This window comes from Trachypithecus francoisi, unplaced genomic scaffold, assembly GCF_009764315.1.
Source record: "Trachypithecus francoisi isolate TF-2019V2 unplaced genomic scaffold, Tfra_2.0 Lachesis_group16, whole genome shotgun sequence".
NCBI classification, from domain to species: Eukaryota; Metazoa; Chordata; class Mammalia; order Primates; family Cercopithecidae; genus Trachypithecus; species Trachypithecus francoisi.
The window spans coordinates 21,417,223-21,438,019 of NW_022681461.1; the positions used below are offsets into that span (position 1 = coordinate 21,417,223).

Here is a 20,797-nt window from a genome sequence, read left to right on the forward strand (position 1 = left end):
TTGTACATTCCAACATGGACTTTATAATGATCATGTAAACACGTAAACATTCTTCTTCTTCTTTTTTTTTGAGGCAGCGTCTTGCTCTGTCATCCAGGTTGAAGTGCACACTGCAACCTCTGCCTCCCAGGTTCAAGTGATCTCATGTCTCAGCCTCCTGAGTAGCCTGGGATTACAGGCATGTGCCAACACATGTGGCTAATTTTTGTATTTTTATTAGAGACGGAGTTTTGCCATGTTGGCCAGGCTGGTCTCCAACTCCTGGCCTCAAGTGATCCTCCAACTTCACCCTCTCAAAGTGCTGGGATTACAGGCATGAGCCATCATACCCAGCCCACTTAAACATTCTTTATGTCAGTGTACCATTTAAGTAAAATATTCCCCTAATTCAGGGAAGGTATGTTATTTGTGATTTTTGTTTTTATAGATGAAGCAACTGGTAAGTTATCAAGCTGTTATGTTGCTGCTCTTATTTCTTCCTCCCTCCCTCTTCATCATGCCTTTAGATCAAGAAACTTTTTTTTTTTTTTTTTTGAGGTAGGGTCTTGCTCTGTTACCCAGGCTGGAGTGCAGTGGCATGATCATGGTTCACTGCAGCCTTGACCTCCTGAGACCAAGCAATGCTTTCATTTCAGCCTCCCAAGTAGCTGGAACTACAGGGACATGCCACCATGCCCAGCTATTTTTTAAATTTTTTATAGAGATGGGGTCTTACTATGTTGCCCAGGCTGATCTCAAACTCCTGGGCTCAAGCAATCCTCCCGCCTCAGCCTCTCAAAATGTTGGGATTACAGGTGTGAACCACTGCACCCGACCACTTCTTTGTATTGTCCTTTGAAAACCAGTTTTTATTATTGGTCAATGTTTGGGTCCTTGTGTGTCTCCCAAGTAGCCACTGTAATAGGAACATGTGATGGGAGTAGACCAAGGTGTTACAGACCTCCTTACACAAAGATGCTACTACACATGAGTTTCAATGACTTGGCTTGACTGCTGCCATCTCCTGTCACACAACACACTAACCTTTGGGACATGAAGTGCACAGAGTTGCAGATCCATTGCAGGTTTTACAAGAAGAATGACAAGGCTGGGATTTTCCCAAAGTATCTGTATGAGAAAGAAACAACAGTTCAGCCTTCTCCTTTGAATAGGCACATAGGATTCCAGTGCTAAAAAAGATCTCATGGGTAACCTAGTCCCTTTTCTTGCCCCAAATGGAATCCTTTTGATTGTACATGAGCTGATTGTTGGCACTGGCTCATTGCCATTGTGTAGACTTCATTTATTTGTTTTTCTCTTACTCCTTCATTTGCAATTGAATATCAAGACTTCATTGGCAATTGATTATCAAGAAAGATACCACACGAATGTGTGGTACCAAAAGGAATGTGGTATCTTATAAGATAGCCTCAAATACTGTGGGGATATCTGAACTAACAAATGATTACTTCTTTTGTGTGTTAAAAATGGGAGTGTGAGTTTGTGTTTGTGTGTATGCATTTGTGAATGAGTTTATGAGTCAAAGGTAATCACTTCTATTGCCAAGATTGTTGGATGACCTTTTCTTTTCTTGTCTTTTTTTTTTTTTTTTGAGACAGAGTCTTGCTCTGTAGCCCAGGCTGGAGTGTAGTGGTATGATCTTGGCTCACTGCCATCTCCGCCTCCTGGGCTCAAGCGATTCTCCGGCCGAGTAGCTGGGATTACAGGTGCGCACCACCACGCCCCGCTAATTTTTGTATTTTTAGTAGAGACGGTTTCGCCATGTTGACCAGGCTGGGCTCAAACTCCTGACCACCCACCTCAGCCTCCCAAAGTGCTGGGATTACAGGTGTGAGCCACCATGTCCAGCTGGATGACCATTTCTCTTTACTCCAAGATGATAATTGAGAATTCATTGTACCTCTTGTGGAGGAACTTCTTTTCTTTTTTCTGTTGTTGTTCTTCGAAAATCAGATGTTATTATTGGTCAAAGTTTGGGTCACTGTTTTCTTCAGAGTAGCTACTGTGCTATGCAACCTAAATTTATCTCATCTTAAATTTGTCCCAAATCGTTGTTAAACATCACCATTTTCCCCTACTCACGAGCTTTCTGGTTGGTCGGGCTATAAGTAGGCCATCCCAGGTTAATACACCATTCACCAGGGAAACTTTGGAAGTGTTCCCTTCTCCCTTTCCCTCCAACAGCATTTGATGGGCAGGCTCTCCCAGGAAGTCACCTCAGCAACTCCATGGGACAGTTTCAAAGACAGAACAGCTTCAAGACTTCACTCAGTCAATACATACTGAGACCTTGACTAGAGCTCAGGGATTGCTCAGAAACCAGCATGGCTCATATAGGGAAAAATTAGAAAACGAAGTTCTAGCTCAGAATGTGGGATTTCAATGACCCTGACCCTCAACCAATGTTGACATCTTACCATTTCCCTTCATTACCTCCTCCCTCCCTTTCTCCCTTCCTTCCTCGCCTGCCTTTCATCTTCTTTCTTCTCATCTTAAGAGTCAGAGCCGGGTATTGATGGTTCTCTAGTCACACCTGCCTTCAGATCCCAGCTGTGCTGCCGAAGGGAAGGGTAACCATGGATACAGTAATTAAACTCTCAGAGTCCTGCTTTCCTTGTCTCTAAAATGAGAGAAAATAATTCTGCCCTTATAGGATTGTTGTGAAGACTAAATGAGATAATGTGTGTTAAGTGCTTAACATAGTGGCACAGTCAATGGTAGTTCCTCCTGCTTCCTGTTGTCTCTCTCGTCACCATTCCACTCCATTTCTGAAACTTGTTTTACTCCCCTCTTCTTTCCCTCTGGTTTCATACCTGAGTGGCACTGCTCGGCTTCTACAGTATCATGGATACAAAGCTGATGAGCCTTGCCATAGAGGAAACTAGATTCAAATACAGATGGTAGAAAGATACATATATAGATGGATAGGATGGATAGATACAGATATGGGGATAGATGCAGATACAGGTGGAGATGGAGATGGAGATATAAATGATTAGGCTGCCATGCAGGGTAGTTGGTTTTTTCCTAGTTTGGAGAGAAAAATTTACTCTGGCTTTCTTTTATTTTTTGAGACAGAGTCTCACTCCATCGCCCAGGCTGGAGCGCAGTGGCACAATCTTGGCTCACTGCAACCTTTGCCTCCCAGGTCCAAGCAATTCTCCGATCTCAGCCTCCCAAGTAGCTGGGATTACAGGTGCCTGCCACCAATCCTGGCTAATTTTTGTATTTTTAGTAGAGATGGGGTTTCACCATGTTGCTCAGGCTGGTCTCGAACTCCTGACCTCAGGTGATCCACCCGCCTTGGTCTCCCAAAGTGCTGGGATTACAGGTGTGAGCCACTGCAGCCAGCCCCCTGGTTTTCCAATATACTAATTAACGCTGATGATTGACTGGTGTACTCTCTCTGGAGCATCTGTTAAGGGCTGAATTTAGCCTCGTGCAGAGCCACAGGATTGTTACAAAGGTGTTCCTCATGCCTCTCAAAGTAACCGATTCTGTTCCCGAAGGCCTTTTAAACCTGCAATATCACTCAGCCCCAAAGAGATGGCAGCCGAAAGGCGAGCAACAATCCTGTTGCTACTATTAGTCAGATGTTCACTGAATGGCTGAGAGCAGTTGTGCAAAGAGTAATAAGACAACAATATTAATCAGAGAGTGAACACCTTGCAAATCTTCAATGTTCTACGTCCAGGCTTCAGGCTGATTTTCCTTTGATGTTATCATGTATATACTAAAATATATTTATAAAGACATGAGTTTTCATTAATTTTCTCATATTTGTATACATTTTAATGTCTATATCTACATATATGCACATATTTATAATTACATGTATCTCACATTCTGGCAATTTGGTATTTTACTGCATACACCTGGTATAAAATTTTATAATATCAGCCAAGCAAGGTGGCTTATGTCTGTAATCCCAGCAATTTGGGAGGCCAAGGTGGGAGGATCGCTTGAAGCCAAGAGTTTGAGACCAGCCTGGACAATACAGCGAAACCTTGTCTCTTAAAAAATAATAACAAATAAAAATAAAATAAAATTCTGTAATGTCTCCATATGTCCACCAGAGGGAGATCTGTACAAGCAGTTAACTTAGCAATTAGGCCTGGGCATGGGATAAAGTCCTCCCCAGCAAGAGTTCTTTATCATAAAAGATTAGGGACTTAATCTCAACGAGTAAATTTTAACCATGATCCTAGTTTCTCTTTTTCTCACTCCGGAAATTCTAGACTGCACAGGACCGCAAAAAAAAAAAAAAAAAAGAAAGAAAGAAAGAAAGAACCACTTTGATCCAGAAAGTACGGTATCCATTCTTCAGAAATGACTGTAGCTAAACTATATAAAGCAAGGGGTTCATTTATTCTATTTGTTTTTTATTTAATACATAATCTGCACATGGTGCAAAATGGAAAAAAGACATGCACTGTGATGTCTCCCTCCTAATCCCTTCTCCACCCTTTTTCGTACAAACTGTAGCTATTCACATGGTTTATCACCTTGCCTGTAAACAAGCACTATATTTGGAGATCATTCTTTATCAGTACAGAAAGAACCTCTTCCTTTTGGTGGCTCCATAGTATTCTATTGTATGAATACATTGACTTTATTTCTCTCGTCTCCTACTGGTAACCACTTAGTTTTTTCCAGTCTTTGTGATTTCAAACAATGCCGCAGGGACTGGGAAGGCAGAGGTGCTTCCTTAGCCTATTAAAGTTCTGCGAGGACAGATGCTCTTCTTGATAGCCTCTGCCAGGCATGACCATTTAGCACGTCACGAACGTCCTTATCTGTTACAGAAATCTCCACTGCTGAGTTTCTCACGGTCTTCCCTCTGAGTGACTGCTCATAGGTTATGTTTATGGGCCCCTCCTCTCTCCATCTTTTTCTAATGACCTCTGCATCTCTGCACCCCATTTGCATCTGGCCTCCCAGCTTCTTGGGGTGATTTTTCCATGGAGACCATCTCCAGAGACAGTCTCTGCTGCTGTGATTGTTGCCTCCCTATTTCCCTGTTACCTCTTTTGATTTGAACTTTCCACCTTCGTCGCTCCTGCAGCAGGCTCTTCACCACAGATAGGTTTGCAATGGGCACAGCTTCTTTTTTATTAAAAAAAATAAAGTATTTAGTTTTTTTAATGCAAAAAGGATAAAGAAGATAAACTTCACCTATAATCCCACCACCCAGAAATGTCTGTTGTCTATACTGTGGCACCTGGATGTCTCATCTTCATATCGAGTGTGTGGGTATAATTACATCTATGTATAGATGTGTGATCATTTATAGCTTCCGTATACATAAGACTGACCTTGAACACTGCATTTAACACTATAAATCTCGTAGGCATTTTCTCTTGTCATTAACATTCCTTGTAAACAGCATTTTTTTTTTTTTTTTTTTTTTACGAGGAGTCTTGTTCTGTTTCTCAGCCTAGAGTGCGGTGGCACCATCTCAGCTTGTTGCAACCTCTGGCTTCCAGGTTCAAGCGATTCTCCTGCCTCAGCCTCCCAAGTAGCTGGGACTACAGGCGAGTACCACCATGCCTGGCTAATTTTTTGTATTTTTAGTAGAGATGGGGTTTCACCATGTTGGCCAGGTTGGTCTCGAACTCCTGGCCTGAAGTGATCCGCCTGCCTTGGCCTCCCAAAGTGCTGGGATTCCAGGCGGAAGCCACCGTGCCCAGCCATAAACATCATTTTTAATGGTTGCATATTTATTTGTATGGACGGTAATTCACTTAGCTTTTTTCTTTTGTTATGTTTTTGAGATTGTTCCCTTCTCTTTTTAAAAGCGTAAATAAAGCTGCTCTCAACATCTTTGTGAGTATACATTCTTGGCTGAGTCAGGATTCTGCCTATTAGGTATCCCGACTTACCATTATCTGGTGCCTTCTTTCTGGAGTCATTTTCCCCAGACCTCTATTTATCTTTACACCCTCCTGAATGGCTTTTTTTTTTTTTGGACAGAGTCACGCTCTGTTACCCAGGATGGAGTGCAGTGGTATGATCTCGGCTCACTGCAACCTCCACCTCCCAGGTTCAAGTGATTCTAATGCCTCAGCCTCCCAAGTAGCTGAGACTACACATACGTGCCACCGCACCTGGCTAATTTTTGTATTTTTAGTAGAGATGGGGTTTCACCATGTTGGCCAGGTTGGTCTTGAATCCTGGCCTCAAGTGATCTGCCCACCTTGGCCTCCCAAAGTGCTGGGATTACAGGCATGAGCCACCATGCATGGCCTCCAGAATTGCTTTTTTTCGTGACCCAGGGAATGCTGCTTTCAAAGCAAACTAGTGTTTCAAGTGTTAAAACTGGCCCGAGTCAAAGAGTTAGGGAGTAGATTAGGCTTTATTGTGTCGTATGTGTCCTGAGAGCTTTATATGCATTTTCTCATTTAATTCTTAAAATGACTTTGTGTGAGGCAGTTTCATGTTTTCACTTTACAGACAAGGACACTGAGGCTCAGAGAGGATGAGTAACTCACTCAAGGTTACACAGCAAGTCACAGAGCCGGGATTTGAATAATGTGTGCTGTGCTCTAAGGTCTGCATCTGCTACAGGGTGTAGACATAGGCTTTTGAATTTTTCAGTAATAAATTTGAATTCTAAAGTAATTTGATAGAAGCCAAAGTAATGGTGTGCTGGTAAGACAGGTCTCTAGAAAATGAAAAACCGAAAACCTGATTTGTAGTGTTTCCAATTTCTGTGGTGTAAATACTCCCACCATAGCCCATTTCAAGCTGTCAATGGTTTCACAATCCACTTACAGAACTCCTGAGTATGTAACGATCCGTGCAAGTTGATACAGAGGCTTCCTTCATCCTACTGGCCAAACAGTTGATTACTTACCCAGTGCCATGTGTTTTTTTGCACTCTGTGTTCTGGTAGGTTAAATAACTAAAAATGGTGCACTCATTTCTAAGTGAGGCAGCTGCACACATCTACAAAGTCCTTCTAAAAATCAGATTTCCGTGGCATCTTTGAAGTTTTCTAAAGTTCAGTGACTATTAGGCAAAATAGCTTCCCACTACTGAAGTGGATTTTTTTTTTTTTTTCACATGTGTGTGGCTTTCAGTGTTTGTGACTAACTCTGGGATTCCAGTCTTTCCCCAAGGATAAGAATTAAGATCAAGAGACAAGCTAGTGATAAATTGTTAGGATGTGGTCACAGACACAAAGCTAATTCACCATGTCTGTGTTCTGTAGATTAGACTATCACCAGAATATGTAATTAGAGCCTGCTGTAACATGGATTTAATCAATAATGGAAATACGAGGTAAGAGAAATGTGCAGAAATTACTCCTAGGACTTCCCAGCACTACCAGGGGAAACCACTTAAGAAAATCCAAATGGTTTAACAGTAACAGAGGAAACTCTTTCCATTCCCAACAATGGCTTCAGGAAACCAGCTGAAGCCATCATCTTCCTTCAAAGCCCGTGGTCTGCCATACCTGAACCTTTCCACCGAGGTTGTGTGACGCTTGAGTCACTGCTGAGGCCGTTTGCAGCCTGTTGAATATTATATTGTTTTGTTGTTGTTTTTTGACAGCGTCTCTCTCTGTTGCCCAGGCTGGAGTGCCATGGCACAATCTCAGCTCACTGCAACCTCCACCTCCCAGGTTCAAGTGATTCTCGCACCTCAGCCTCCCAAGTACCTGGGATTACAGGCACCCACCACCACGCCTGGCTAATTTTTTTTGCATTTTTATTAGAGATGGGGTTTTGTCATTTTGGCCAGGTTGGTATGGAATTCCTGACCTCAAGAGATCTGCCTGCCTCAGCCTCCCAAAGTGCTGGGATTATAGTCGTGAGCCACCATGTCTGGCCTTGAATATTGGTTTTATTCCTGCCATTTAGGGACACTAAATAATTGTCACAATATACATCCCCAGACAGAGGGTCTGGGGATGATCTATACATTTGTGCAGTGACTTTTTGGTGGCTGAAAAAACAGAGAGTCAAGCGCCATCTTTGATGACTTAGTCTTGGCTGGAGGATTTGTCAGGCACTGTCTGATAGGTGGAGGAATCTGCATCCTTGGACTAGATGGGAGGTATTCCCACTTTGCTGGTAGTTGGCAAAGAATGATGGCTCCCTCACTGTAGTCATTCTCATCCTGATTAGCCACCTTATTAAAAGAGGAGTTCAGGGAACTCTAGCTGGGCTTTGATTTCAAGGGTGTTTTCCCAGCCTGTGCTGATAGATGCTCCTGGGGTTGGTTGTAGTCTTCAGATGCAAACAGGATCTTATTGTTTCCACTGGGGAGCAGCATGGGTGAAGGAATGGATTGAAGTGTGCGTCATCTTACCTTTCCTACCTGAATCTGAATCTGTGTTTGAAAAACAAAATAAAACAAAACCCAAAACAGAACAGAAAAACGTTCTGGTACTACCTGGACAGCTATATCCTCTCAAAAACACTCTGTACTTTGCCTGGGTTTCCTCTGATTTGACCCAGGATGACTGCAGTCTGCTTTCCATCATCTTAAAGGTGTGGCTAATTAGTGCTTGTTCTCTGGAACCCTCTACTCTCCTATTACACTCGCGATCCTGTTTCTTAAGAAAAAGAAGTCAGGAGAAGGTTGTAGGCATTGGCTCAAATACTCCCAGGACTTTATGGAATGCATTTCCCATTTACTATCCATTTCAGTGCTTACACTATGCTGGGGGAAGCTGAGCTATGGCTTTACCTTGCTTAGTGAATAAATGGCTATTTCTCTGTGTTAATGGTCTGCATGTCTTATTTCATAGGTCATAGGAATGGGAAAGTACAGCTCTGTCATTGACTTGATTGTTTTTGTCCAGCCATGAGAAACACTCCCATCTCTGTCCCCAATCCCCTGTTAGTGAAAAATCCCCAAATACACTAATTCCTCCCTCTCTTCAGAAACATTACATTGCAATAGCAGAAAATGTGGAGGGGTGGGTGTGGTGCTTCTACAAAAGGGAACCACTGAAGCCTGGTTTCTGCTTGCAAAATGCGTAGTCCAGTTGAAGGGACGTGGAATCATTTGGGGAATCAAGCCTGCTCTTAACTCTTGGCTCCCTGGACCGTGTCATCATCTGGACGCCAGATAAAATACAGATGTTCAGCGAGAAACACAGCACCAGACCATTTTCCTTTTGGCGTGCGCTGCCTCTTAAATGCCTGAATGCCAGACAAACTCATTTTCAGCATTTTGCTTCAGCTATAACTCACACAAGATATCCCAATCTGGATTGAATAATCTTCTCAGCTATGTCTCTGAAATAGGGCCCATGTTCTCTGTGGCCTTTGGCTGCTGGGTTTTTCACGGTCTCTGAGCTGCTCTTCCTTGAAGTCACATGTGTAAAACTGCTGTAGTAGACAGCAGCCATGGACATGCCTCCTCTCCAGCCCAGCAAAAACCACAGAGCTGTCACTCCCTCGAGCCCTTAGCACACTCCTCCTGTACAGCCCTCTCTCCGGCTGCCACTGCCTTTGCACCAAATTGACCCTTTAAACAAATTCCTGCCTCGAAATCAAATGAAGAGCAGCTCCTGTTTTTGTGACTGTCTCTGCATAGAACATGAGTCAGATTTTTCCAGCAGGAAGAGGATTTTGTTTTGTAACAACCTCAGACATGGAGGGGTCGCTGCAAGTTTGTAATTACCTTGCAAGGAAGCCTGTAACTGAGGCTCAAGTGTGAGGAGGCGTGGCGTAAAGACTCGGGGAGGAATGCGCACCTGCAGGGCTTTGCTGTTGGATTCCAAGCTCCCACACCTGTCTCCTCTCCTGCCTCCTCAGAAGCGCCAATGCTTTCCCTGTCTGCAACTGGGAAGAGTAACTTTTAAAGGTAAGCTTGAACAATGGTGAGCTCTAATAACGCAGCCACAGAGACCATCTGTTTTTAGCATAAATTCTAATACGTTCGAGCAGTCCTTCCTTGTCTAATTGGAAAAGCCTACCCTACAGGTAAAATTTTCCTTTGCTATAAAAAGGACATGTAATAAGGACATAGGACATGCCTGTGATGGAAGTGACTCTGAAACTTCTGAGAAAAATGACACTGGAGCCCTTTCCCTCCGTGACTCTCTTCACTTGCTTCTGGGCCTGCTTCACCCAGGTAGAAACTCAAGCGGGTGGACCAATCACAAATTGCCCTTTGGGCTCTCTCTGCTGGCTGAATGCCAACCTCAGCTTCCTACCTACTCCTGCTACAAGCATCAGAGAGACTCAGGAACGACCCCAACTTGATTCTCACTCCAAACTCTTGTTTTTCTGCACAGCCTTTCTCTCCTGGATAATTCCAAAAACCAGAGTTATAGAAGGAAGGAAGCAGAGTAGGCAGCTAGACCCCTGTGATCTCTTTTTGGGAGGCACATACCATTCCAGAATTTGCCCTCCTCCCGGGTCTGGGTGGCGCGCACGCACACCCCACGCAGCGGCTGCAGTCCTTCCCGGCAGCTGCTGCACTCGTCATGACCAGGGCCTGTGCAGGTTTCGCACTCTTGGTGGCAGGGCTCACATTCTCCCATTTCTTGGTCACCATAGAATCCAGGGCCACATTTCCTCACACAACTGCCACCTATGTGAGAACACAGAGAGAAAGCATGAAGGCTTTGGTGATCTTTGCAAGGCCAAGTTCTAAAGAGGCTGGAGGAAATTTTAGGGACATTTTTCTTTGCATTTGTTTTTATTGTTATTTTTGAGATGGAGTATCTCTCGTTGCCCAGGCTAGAGTGCAGTGGCATGATCTCGGCTCACTGCATCCTCCACCTCCCATATTCAAGTCATTCTTCTGCCTCAGCCTCCTGAGGACTACAGGTGTATGTCACCACACATGGCTAATTTATATATTTTTAGTAGAGATGGGGTTTTACCATGTTGGCCAGGCCACTCTGTCCAGGCTTTTCATTTGTTTTTAAAGAAACCAAGATGGCTTTAGCTTATTTCAACCAAGAAATGTGTTTTAATAAGTCCAGACTGGGCAAGGTGGCCCATGCTTGTAATCCCAGCACTTTGGGAGGTTGAGGTTGGCAGATCACCTGAGGTCAGGTGTTCGAGACCAGCCTGGCCAACAGAGGGTGCAGTGAGCTGAGATTGCACCACTGCACTCCAACCTGGGTGACAAGAGCGAGACTCCATCTAAAAAACAAAACAAAACAAAACAAAACCCAACACTTTACCTAAGTCCTCTTTCAACTGGGAATTTACATTGGCCATTAAAGGGTTAAGAGCATTGAATACAGAATCCTTGAGGCCTTGAAAAACTACAAGTAAAATAAATCTCTGTGTAGAGAAACACTGAAGTACATCGTAGGCTGTCTTTCTCATTCTTTCTCCCCCAAACACTCAAGTGCATTGGGCTATTACCTCTTCAGCTGCAAGATTCACACTGTATTTCTTTCCTAGCTATCCATTTCCATCAGTTAGTGACCAAAACCTAAGGCAAGGGATCTTGTTAAATTCTTACAGTGCACAGGAATATATGAGATGGATTAAGTCTCAAGACAAGGGTCAGAGCTCTCAATATACCAGGTGACTTCAATGCCAAAACATTTATCTTCAGCTACCCACTCTCTATCTCCACCTTGTTTTCATCAGCTTGGAGATACATGAGATTAATTAGTGGAACAGGACCCATGCTTCAGTAATAAAAGCAGAAGGAAGTGGTTCAGCTAATGTTTATTTCTAAACCAACAATTTCTCCTTGGGCCAGAGGTGCTCGCACACACAGACTCTGAAACCAATCACATGTGCGCTCCTGTGGCCCCAACTGGGTGGAGCTCCAGTGCCTGGTTCTCACCTTGGATGGTGCCATTTTCTTTTCTTTTCTTTTCTTTTCTTTTTTTTTTGAGGCGGAGTCTCGCTCTGTCGCCCGGACTGGAGTGCAGTGGCCAGATCTCAGCTCACTGCAAGCTCTGCCTCCCGGGTTTACGCCATTCTCCTGCCTCAGCCTCCCGAGTAGCTGGGACTACAGGCGCCCGCCACCTCGCCCGGCTAGTTTTTGTATTTTTAGTAGAGACGGGGTTTCACCGTGTTAGCCAGGATGGTCTCGATCTCCTGACTTCGTGATCCGCCCGTCTCGGCCTCCCAAAGTGCTGGGATTACAGGCTTGAGCCACCGCGCCCGGCGATGGTGCCATTTTCTAACTTACCCAAGAGAAAGAAGCCCTCTTCACACCAGTAACACCCATTCTGGTCACAGCTGCCACAGTTACTATCACATGCCTTGCATTCCAGTTCCTCACTGTAGGTCTTCTCAGGGCAGGTTTTATAACAATGCTGACCAAACCTAGAGGAAGAAGACATCATTTCTTTCATGACATATGTTGATGTATTACTCTTCACCACCATAATTTAATCTGCTCATATATTTCTATGCAGAGTTTTTTGTTTTGTTTTGTTTGAGATGGAGTTTTGCTCTTGTTGCCCAGGCTGGAGTGCAGTGTTTGATCTCGGCTCCCTGCAACCTCGGTGTCCCGGGTTCAAGTGATTCTCTTGCCTCAGCCTCCCGAGTAGCTGGGATTACAGGTGCACACCACCATGCCTGGTTAATTTTTGTATTTTTTTCTAGAGGGGGGTTCTGCCATGTTGGCCAGGCTGGTCTCAAACTCCTGACTTCAAGTGATCCGCCCAGCTCTGCCTCCCAAAGTGTTGGAATTACAGGCATTAGCCACCACGCCCAGCCCATGTAGCATTTTCAGCAGGAGTGTGTAATTGAATTTCAGGTTTGGTCTGTTGTGCCCCCGTCAACCCAAGTCACTAACCACCTCCTTCTGGACCTCCAAGGACTCTTTATCAGGGCAGCTGGGAGAAGGAAGGGGTACTGATACTTATTTATAGAGTACTGATTATGTGTCAAGTATTAGCTCATCTAAATCTCCACAAATCTCATATGGTAGATATCATGTATCTTTAATTTCTAGATAAGGGAACTGGAGCTCAAGGTTAAGCGCTCAAAATCACACAGCTAGCTAATGGTGGGACTGGGATTTTAACCAAAGTCTGTGTGAAAAGGTTGCTTGTGTGATTTGTCACATAGCAACTGGCACTGAGGCCTGAAATAGCTTGGTGTCAAGTCCAAGCAGCTTACTAAAATGTCTGTAACCAGATTATTAACAATAGTAGTGAAGTAGCTTAGCTTTTATTTATAAATATTTTTATGTGTGTTATCCGTTATTCTCATGATACAGTAAAAATGTTGTACTTCAGACTCCACTGAATGGCAGGCTTACCTGAAGGGGGAGTGGACAGAAATCGACCCCTGCCTTTGATGAATTTCAAAGCATCAGCATGATATCAGGGGAAACCTTTGCATATCTTCTTTAACAACTTCTTTTTTTTTTTTTTTTTTGAGACTAAGTCTCCCTGTCACTGAGGCTGGAGTGCAATGTTGTGATCTTGGCTCACTGCAACCTCCTCCACCTCCTGGGTTCAAGCGATTCTCCTGCCTCAGCCTCCTGAGTAGCTGGGATTACACATGTGCACCACCATACTCGGCTAATTTTTGTATTTTTAGTAGAGATGGGGTTTCCCCATGTTGGCCAGGCTGGTCCCAAACTCCTGGCCTCAGGTGATCCACCCACCTCGGCCTCCCAAAGTGTTGGGATTACAGATGTGAGCCAACATGCCTGGCAACAACCTCTATTGTATAGCATTTCACTAGCTGTATTCAAAATTGCTAAATGTTTTCAAAGATTAGATATGTTTGTTTCTTGAAATAAATACCTCATGTTGTACCCTTAGTGATATTGGAGCATGTTCTTTCAGGATATTTGTTTTTCAGAGGATTTTATGAAACATGCTCATTAGCGAGTTAGTGGTGAACTGGAGAGGCAGCCAGGTTTGGCTCCAAAGTTTAACAGAAGGTGTTTAACAAAGTTTAACAGAGCCTGGCCAACATGGCAAAACCCTGTCTCTACTAAAAATACAAAAACTAGCTGGGCGTGGTGGTGTGCACCTGTAATCCCAGCTACTAGGGAGGCTGAGGCACAAGAATTGCTTGAACTTGGGAGGCAGAGGTTGCAGTGAGCTGAGATCGTGCCACTGCACTCCAGCCTGGGCCACAGAGTGAGACTCTGCCTAAAAAACAAACCAAAAAACAAAAAAACAAACAACAGCAAAAAAACAAAGTGGGTCAGGAGTGCAGTGATATGAGACATAGTCAATGTACAGAATGGCAGGCTATTCTGGAAAAGTTAGATTAAAACCAGAAGGCTAAGAACTGATAAGGTTAACTGATCATTTTTAGTATGTTTCAGCTTGTTGGTCTTTCTTTTCTCTTCCATCCTCCTCACTTCTTTCCCTTCTTCCTACCTATTACCACATTTCAAGAGTATTTGTTTTTGGACAGGTGGGTCACCTCCTCTTGTCACCACATTGCTTTGTCCAATTCCATGGATGGAGGGAAAAGGCAATGTGGTGACAAGAGGAAGTGACCCGCCAAAGTCCAAATGTTCCAAATGCAGACCTGTCACGAGCTGTGTGCAACCTGAGTGAAACCTTGTCCCCTCTCTGAGCTTCAGTTTTCTCTTCAGAAGATTAACATCCTCCTTGTGTCTCTGACAATCTCAATGAAATGATCGAGAGATGAAATAGTGTGGGAGTTTGTATATCACAAAACTTCTGAGTTCTTAGGAGGACAGGCAGGGATTATGCAGCCCATGCATTACCCAGGGCCTTCCTTTCCCTTGTAGCTCCTTTCTCTTTAGTTTTCCTTCTAGGACAGTCAACAGTGTGTGCTGGAAGGGAGGCTAGACTAGGAAGAGGAGGTGATATTTTAACATGCCATTTTTGATTTTGTGGATTTTTATTAGAGTGTGTTGGCAGTGATGGTTACCTCTGTTTCATTTAACCTAGTGGTCTGTGTCTCTTGTTACCTAGGGGATGATTGAGCTAATATAGCACCTGGCTTCACCCTGGTGCCTTCGCTCTGGTTAAGGACAAGGTATCCATGCAGAGATTTGCAAACAGCTTACTTGGGACCAGGTATATTATTAAAGTCTGTCCATGAATAGCAAGATCTAAATCTTGATAACCCATGGCAGGATTCCTAGACACCAGTGTCAGGCTGGATGACTTCCAGGATCAAGAAAGAGATGGCCTCCTTTCGAGGCAAGGAAACAGCTGGGCTCTTATTGCTAAATCCAAGAATTGCTCATTAATAGCCTGACAGGACAGAGTTGCTTCAGGCTGCAGGGCCACTTTGCTTTAATCACTGGATTGAGGATTAAGTCAGTAATGCTTAAACTGCAGAAAAGTTAGTGCCATGAAAAGGAAGGCCAGACTTACCTGTAATACCCCATAGTGCAAGATGTGCACGTTCCTGGATCATCTGGAAAAAAATTAAAATAGTAAAAAATAATAATTATGAGGAATTTGTCATTTGGAAAAATAGGCTCTGGAAAAGTTGTGGCTTGAGGTAAACAATCCTGTGGGATAGTTTCATGAAATGTACTGTCCAGAAATAATATGTGAACAGATTGCACCATTTTTAATTAGTAACAAGATGTACACTAGGATTTATCTTTATCAAAGGTAATAAGAGTTCTCATAAACACTTGGCCCTACTTTCAAGGAGGAATAGGCTCAAGCTACTGGGTCTTCAAATTAAAGATCAATGACCATCCACATTAAGAACCCCCTGGCCTCTAAGAGATAGAGGGATCAAGCAAGTCCACACACAAATATTTGGAAAGGGCTACAAGCTTCTGACCCTGAATAGAGGGTTTTCCATCAGTTACCCCAGAATCTTGCCAATGGAAGTGAGCATCATTTGGGGTACTCCTTTGAAATCTGCACAATTATTTTTCCCAAGTATCTACTTCGTGTTATGCCCTTCACAACCTTCTTAAAAAAACTGTCCTGGTCTCATTAAGAGTAATGATTCAATGCGTCCCTTCTGGCTCACAGAAGGGTTCTCTCCTGCAGCTTTCAGGAGACTTAAAGAGAGAAAGGATTTTCAGAGTCATCATCTCAGTCTATTTCTCTCACTCCTAACACTTCCCAAGAGATGTAACTCTCAGATCTGGCTATAAAGAGAATTCTATGACTTCCTCTGGCCTGCAGTTCTTGCATGTAATAGAGCTATCACTGGCAGGTTCTTTCTGTAATCTAACCTACCCTCCAGTCTTGCTCTTTTTATTTTAATAGGAGATGAAAGGCAACTGCTCCTCTTTAAAATGTTCCTCTTGGTATGTGAAAATTTTATGTCACCTTTAATTAGCAAAATAAAACTATATCATTTGAACTTTGTGCATAGCATTCCTTTCTAATCTATTCTACCCTCTTCTGGTTTTCTCAGACTGCCCTTAAGAGGTAGACACAACCTCATCCAAATCTTTAGTCACACATTCATCTTAGGTCCTAGGGAGGCTACCAAATGATATTACTGTGTACTACACGTAACACAACTAATGCATCGCACCAAATGTTAAGTGGGAAAATTTCTAGCAAAGGCTCTGCTAATTAAAGCAGAGATCTGCAGAACCTTCTGGAAATAGCTTGATGATGGTGCAGCGGAAAGAGCGTTGGCCTGGAAATTGAGCTTCCTGTTTGAAGTTTCAACTCAGGCTTAATTGTGTTGTGAATTTGCACAAATGTCACTCTACTTTCTGGGTCCCGGTTTCTGCTGGTATAAAATGAGCTGATTGGACAAGATGGTTGTTAAGACTTCTGGAAAGTCACAGTTTCCGAAGTTGAGCCTAGCAGGAGTTGGCAACTGTGGCCCACTCCAGGACCTTGACCTTGCCATCTATTTATTTGTATTGTGGAAGAATGCTTTCATTCTATATAACCAGAGTTGAGTAATTGCAAGAGACCAAAGGTATTTACTCCCTGCCACTTCACAGAATTTGCCATCCCCTGACTATAGCACTATCAGCTCGTGACTTGGTCATGCTCATCTTTGCTAGGGGACACAGGTGCTGTAGTTGTCTTAACAGCTGGTTTCAGAGTTCCTCTTAGCAAAAGAACCGTCTATATTTGGGAAACTACCTTGTTAAGCTCCTTGGGGTAGAAGTTTAATTGGAAGAGTTGAACAAGAGCCAAGACAGCCAAAGAGATAGAAGGGCTGTTCTGCAGGAAGCTGTTATCTGCTCATGGGCGGGAAATGGTTTTTAATGTCTGGGTAATACATGGTTTGTAATACGGTGACTAAGACAGGACAGTGAAATGAACCAAAAACCAGGCTAATTAGGTGGAACCAGGAACTGAAGCTAGAGGTGACCATGAGAAAGAAAAGCTCCCTGGCATTCTTAGAAATCTTGGGGAAAGCCAATTCGTAGGCTGGGGATCTGACCCCGTTGTAAGTGCATGCAGAGGCCCCAACACCAGTGGTTCCCCTGGACTAGTTCATTTTCCATTACGAGTCTATTTTTGCATCCATATTCTTTTCAGTTTCTAAATAACTTCCTATCACTAAGCTTGCATTTGGGCAGCTTACTTTACTCTGCCTCCCTGATGAACATATTTGACTCTAACAGTTTTGCTAATTTGGCAAGGGCTGGGGAAATTCTAATCCTGTTCTTTAATGTTCTGGTCATCCCTCCCATCTAGGAACTTAATGAGCTTGCTCTCTGCTCCTTTAAGCAGGTCACTGATGAAAATGTTAAACAGAACCAAGCCTCAGAAATGTGCATAGCAATGCAATCTTGAGTTCAGGGACTTTTCCAGCCCAGTTGCACGGTGAATTTGGTACCTTTACAACTGTTTGCATAAATGAATAATGCATAGAACAGGAACTGTGTCTTATAACAGTTTATGAATGCCCATTAGTTTTTCTCATTATTACCAGTTGTTCTAAAGAATGAGAATTATTTAAAAAAATTTTTCCACCCCAGAAGATCCACAAGTCAGACATAAGCTAAATGGATTTAGCTTGACCACTGAGAGGCTGCTGTTATGAGATTAAGGAAGAAGGTAACAATCCCAAATCTAGAAGTTGACTCTAAGTCAGCTTGGCATTTAGATGGTGAGGAGGGGTGGCTTAAGGAGAAAGATGAATTTTCCTGGTTTCTAGTGTGTGTATGTGTGTGTGTGTGTGTGTGTGTGTGTGTGTGGTGTGTGTGTGTGGTAAGGGGAATGGAAAGGGAGTCTAAACAAGTTACAATTGTTAGCTGTCTTGGAAGGTGTTATCCAAAGAAGGATGTTTAAACAGCTCGGGTGATTTGATCTTGTCAAACTTTTGAGCTGAGAGAGCATATTTTAGGGAGAGATAGGGAAAGTTCAGTCAGAATTCAGAGAGAGTCTCACACATTTGGAAAAAAGCCTTCAGAAACAGTGGCTGGCTTCCAGCTGCTCATGTCCTTCCTAAGGAGAGCATGCGAGCAGATGCCTCGTCAGCACGGGGATGCCGTCTTTCTGTCTCGAGAAAACTCATTTTTATTGTTTCATTTGTATGGGGTGGGGTGGGCAGGACTACAATGTCCACTCTATCTTGGGAGCTCTTCATGATGCCCTGTGTCACCTTCCCACTGTGACACAGTGGGATCATCCGTACTGTCACTCATCATGAACTCACTGTCCCATGGAGTCATTGCCTCCTGCTTCAACATCACCCTCAGCAGCCAATTTACATTCTATGCCATTTTATTTTGTTCTCAGTAATACCAATCACCTTCACCATTGAATTTGGATGAATGAGGGCCACAGTGGGAGCTGTGCACATCGTACCTATAAGATGTATTGGGAAGGAGATATTTTAAACTTGAACGTCTAGAGAAGAACTTATTTTTATGGTTTACATGAACTTGGTGTCCCATAATTCAGGATACATACAAGTGGAGGGTGAGCATAACCATGGCAACCTCATGCAGACTGTGAGAGGGTCCTGGCCTCCTGCTGCTCTGTGAGAAAGAAAATGTCGGCCCAAGTCAGCAAGCTGGCATCTCATGAAGATGCAATGTCACAATTTCAGGGTGAGACTGGCCGCCCTGGCCATGCTGGCTGTCCAAAGAGACCAGGTCTCCCTATGGTATCCAGGCTGGTATCAAACTCCTGATCCCAAGTGATCCTTCTGCTTTGGCTTCCCAAAGTACTGCGATTACAGGGAAGTTATTTTGTCACTGGATAAAGATACTTGTGAAGAAACTGGACTTCCAGCTTCCAGGTTATGTGTCTCCGTATTCTAGCAGAAAAGCATGGAATTTAAGATGGGGTCTCACTGTGTTGCCCAGGTGGTTTTGAACTCCCGACCCCAAGCAATCCTCCTGCCTCAGGCTACTAAAGCCCTGGTATTACAGCCCAGTCCTTGGAGAGACCAGGAAATCCAGAGTTTTCTCCAAGAATGGGGATTCCTGAGAAGCGAGTTTCACCTTGAGTCAAGAAAGGAGAATCATATACTGTCAAAGGCAATGGCCTGGAGCCTCAAGAACAGGGGAACAAAGAAGAGCTGGGTTTGACAGGATCATGGTGGTTCTCTCTCCTACCTAAAACCTACCACTACCTCAAGACCCCCTCAAGATGGTGACCTGTCTTGGTTTCAACACCTTAAACAGGAAACACTGGGAAGACGCATACTTCTCTATTCCATATCAGACATGTCTTAGAGGAAACCCGTATATCTGAATGACCAAAGAAAAGCGTGAGAAAAATGTGAAATCTGTGCCAGGCCATTCACAATGTTTGGCTGGTGCCCTGGGGCCCACATGCATTTCAAGAAAAATAAAGTGTGTCGAACCTGCAGAAGACTGAAGCATGTCTGTCAGACCTGCCCCTTAGACCTGGAGCACGGCCTGCCCACCCAGGTTTGTGATGCTGAGTTGCCTTTAAAAGATGACATGCCAAAGTCAGATATCAGAGAAGAGTACTACATGCAGAATGTGGAGAGAGGGATTTCTAACTCGAATGGAAGATGGCCAATTGGCCTGCTGGGGGGAAAACCACATCCACCAGTGACATGCTGGACAAACTGGCCTGGACCATACCTTATTACCTAAGGAATAAGCCCCACATTTGCTCCTTCTGGGTGGAGGGAGAAGGTGAGAGAGGAGAGGAGTTTTGATAGAGACATGAGAAGCCTACAGGTCCACATGATTCCCTTGCTGATCAGGTATTAAAGATCAATATTATACAGTCAACGACCCTGTAGCAGATAAGCTTCTATTGTAGGCTTCAACCATGCCTCATCTGGAACTCCCAGAGGACACGACTATCCCCACGCTAGTTGGTGATCCGGGTGATACCACTACTGAGACAGATCTTAAGAAATAATCTCTACCTATTTAGAGAGATCTGGACAATCCCTGTTGTGCAGAGACAACGGTGTGCATCCATCCAGGTTTCCACTGGGCAGGCTGCACAAGTAGCTGCAGAGAAGTCCTTTAATAAGTTCATCGTCAATGGCTGCAGACTAAGTGTAAAATGGGGAAGATCGCAGGCAGCCAGAGGAAAGGAAAATGACAGAACCCCAGACCCGGGGATGCAGATAGAGCCGATTCCAGTACTGCCGGGAGCTCTTCCTCCTTCTGCAGCAGCAGATGCATCTGTCATGACTTCAGCCTACCTCCAAGTGCTCCTACAGCTGTGGTGAACATTGCCTGGCCATGTTCAGCTGCTATTGCCCTGTCCTCACCCTTACTATTGCTCTGCCCCTACCTCCAGGATTTGGGCCACGCGTGTTTCACTCAATGGGACCACCTTCCCCTTTCAAGAGGACTCCAGGATCAATCCACTGTCTTTCTTGGGACCCTCAGGGATGGAGCTCATGCCAGAAAGCACAGCAGGCCCTAGCACATTATCACCTCCCTGGCTGTATGAAAGAAAGGACACTTAAACATCCCAATCAATGAATCTTGGGATAAGTATTTTTTTTTTTCTTCCTTTGTG

The 20,797-nt window shown here is 44.0% G+C and overlaps 1 protein-coding gene and 1 pseudogene across 2 annotated transcripts in view; one reads left to right on the forward strand and one right to left on the reverse strand.

Annotated features, from left to right (window-relative positions):
* Window positions 1-20,797, reverse strand: part of PCSK5 (proprotein convertase subtilisin/kexin type 5) — a 464,591-nt gene that overhangs the window by 46,805 nt on the left and 396,989 nt on the right. Inside the window, exons 25-29 of one of the 2 annotated variants that reach the window (XM_033237073.1) lie at window positions 15,263-15,305; window positions 12,127-12,263; window positions 10,354-10,554; window positions 5,026-5,106; window positions 1,024-1,107 (exon numbers count right to left, since the gene is read on the reverse strand). In XM_033237073.1, the coding sequence (XP_033092964.1) occupies window positions 1,024-1,107; window positions 5,026-5,106; window positions 10,354-10,554; window positions 12,127-12,263; window positions 15,263-15,305 (546 nt within the window). The remainder of the gene's footprint in view (window positions 1-1,023; window positions 1,108-5,025; window positions 5,107-10,353; window positions 10,555-12,126; window positions 12,264-15,262; window positions 15,306-20,797) is intronic. The other variant, XM_033237074.1, reaches the window with a different exon arrangement.
* On the forward strand, window positions 19,433-20,701 carry LOC117098451 (annotated as a pseudogene).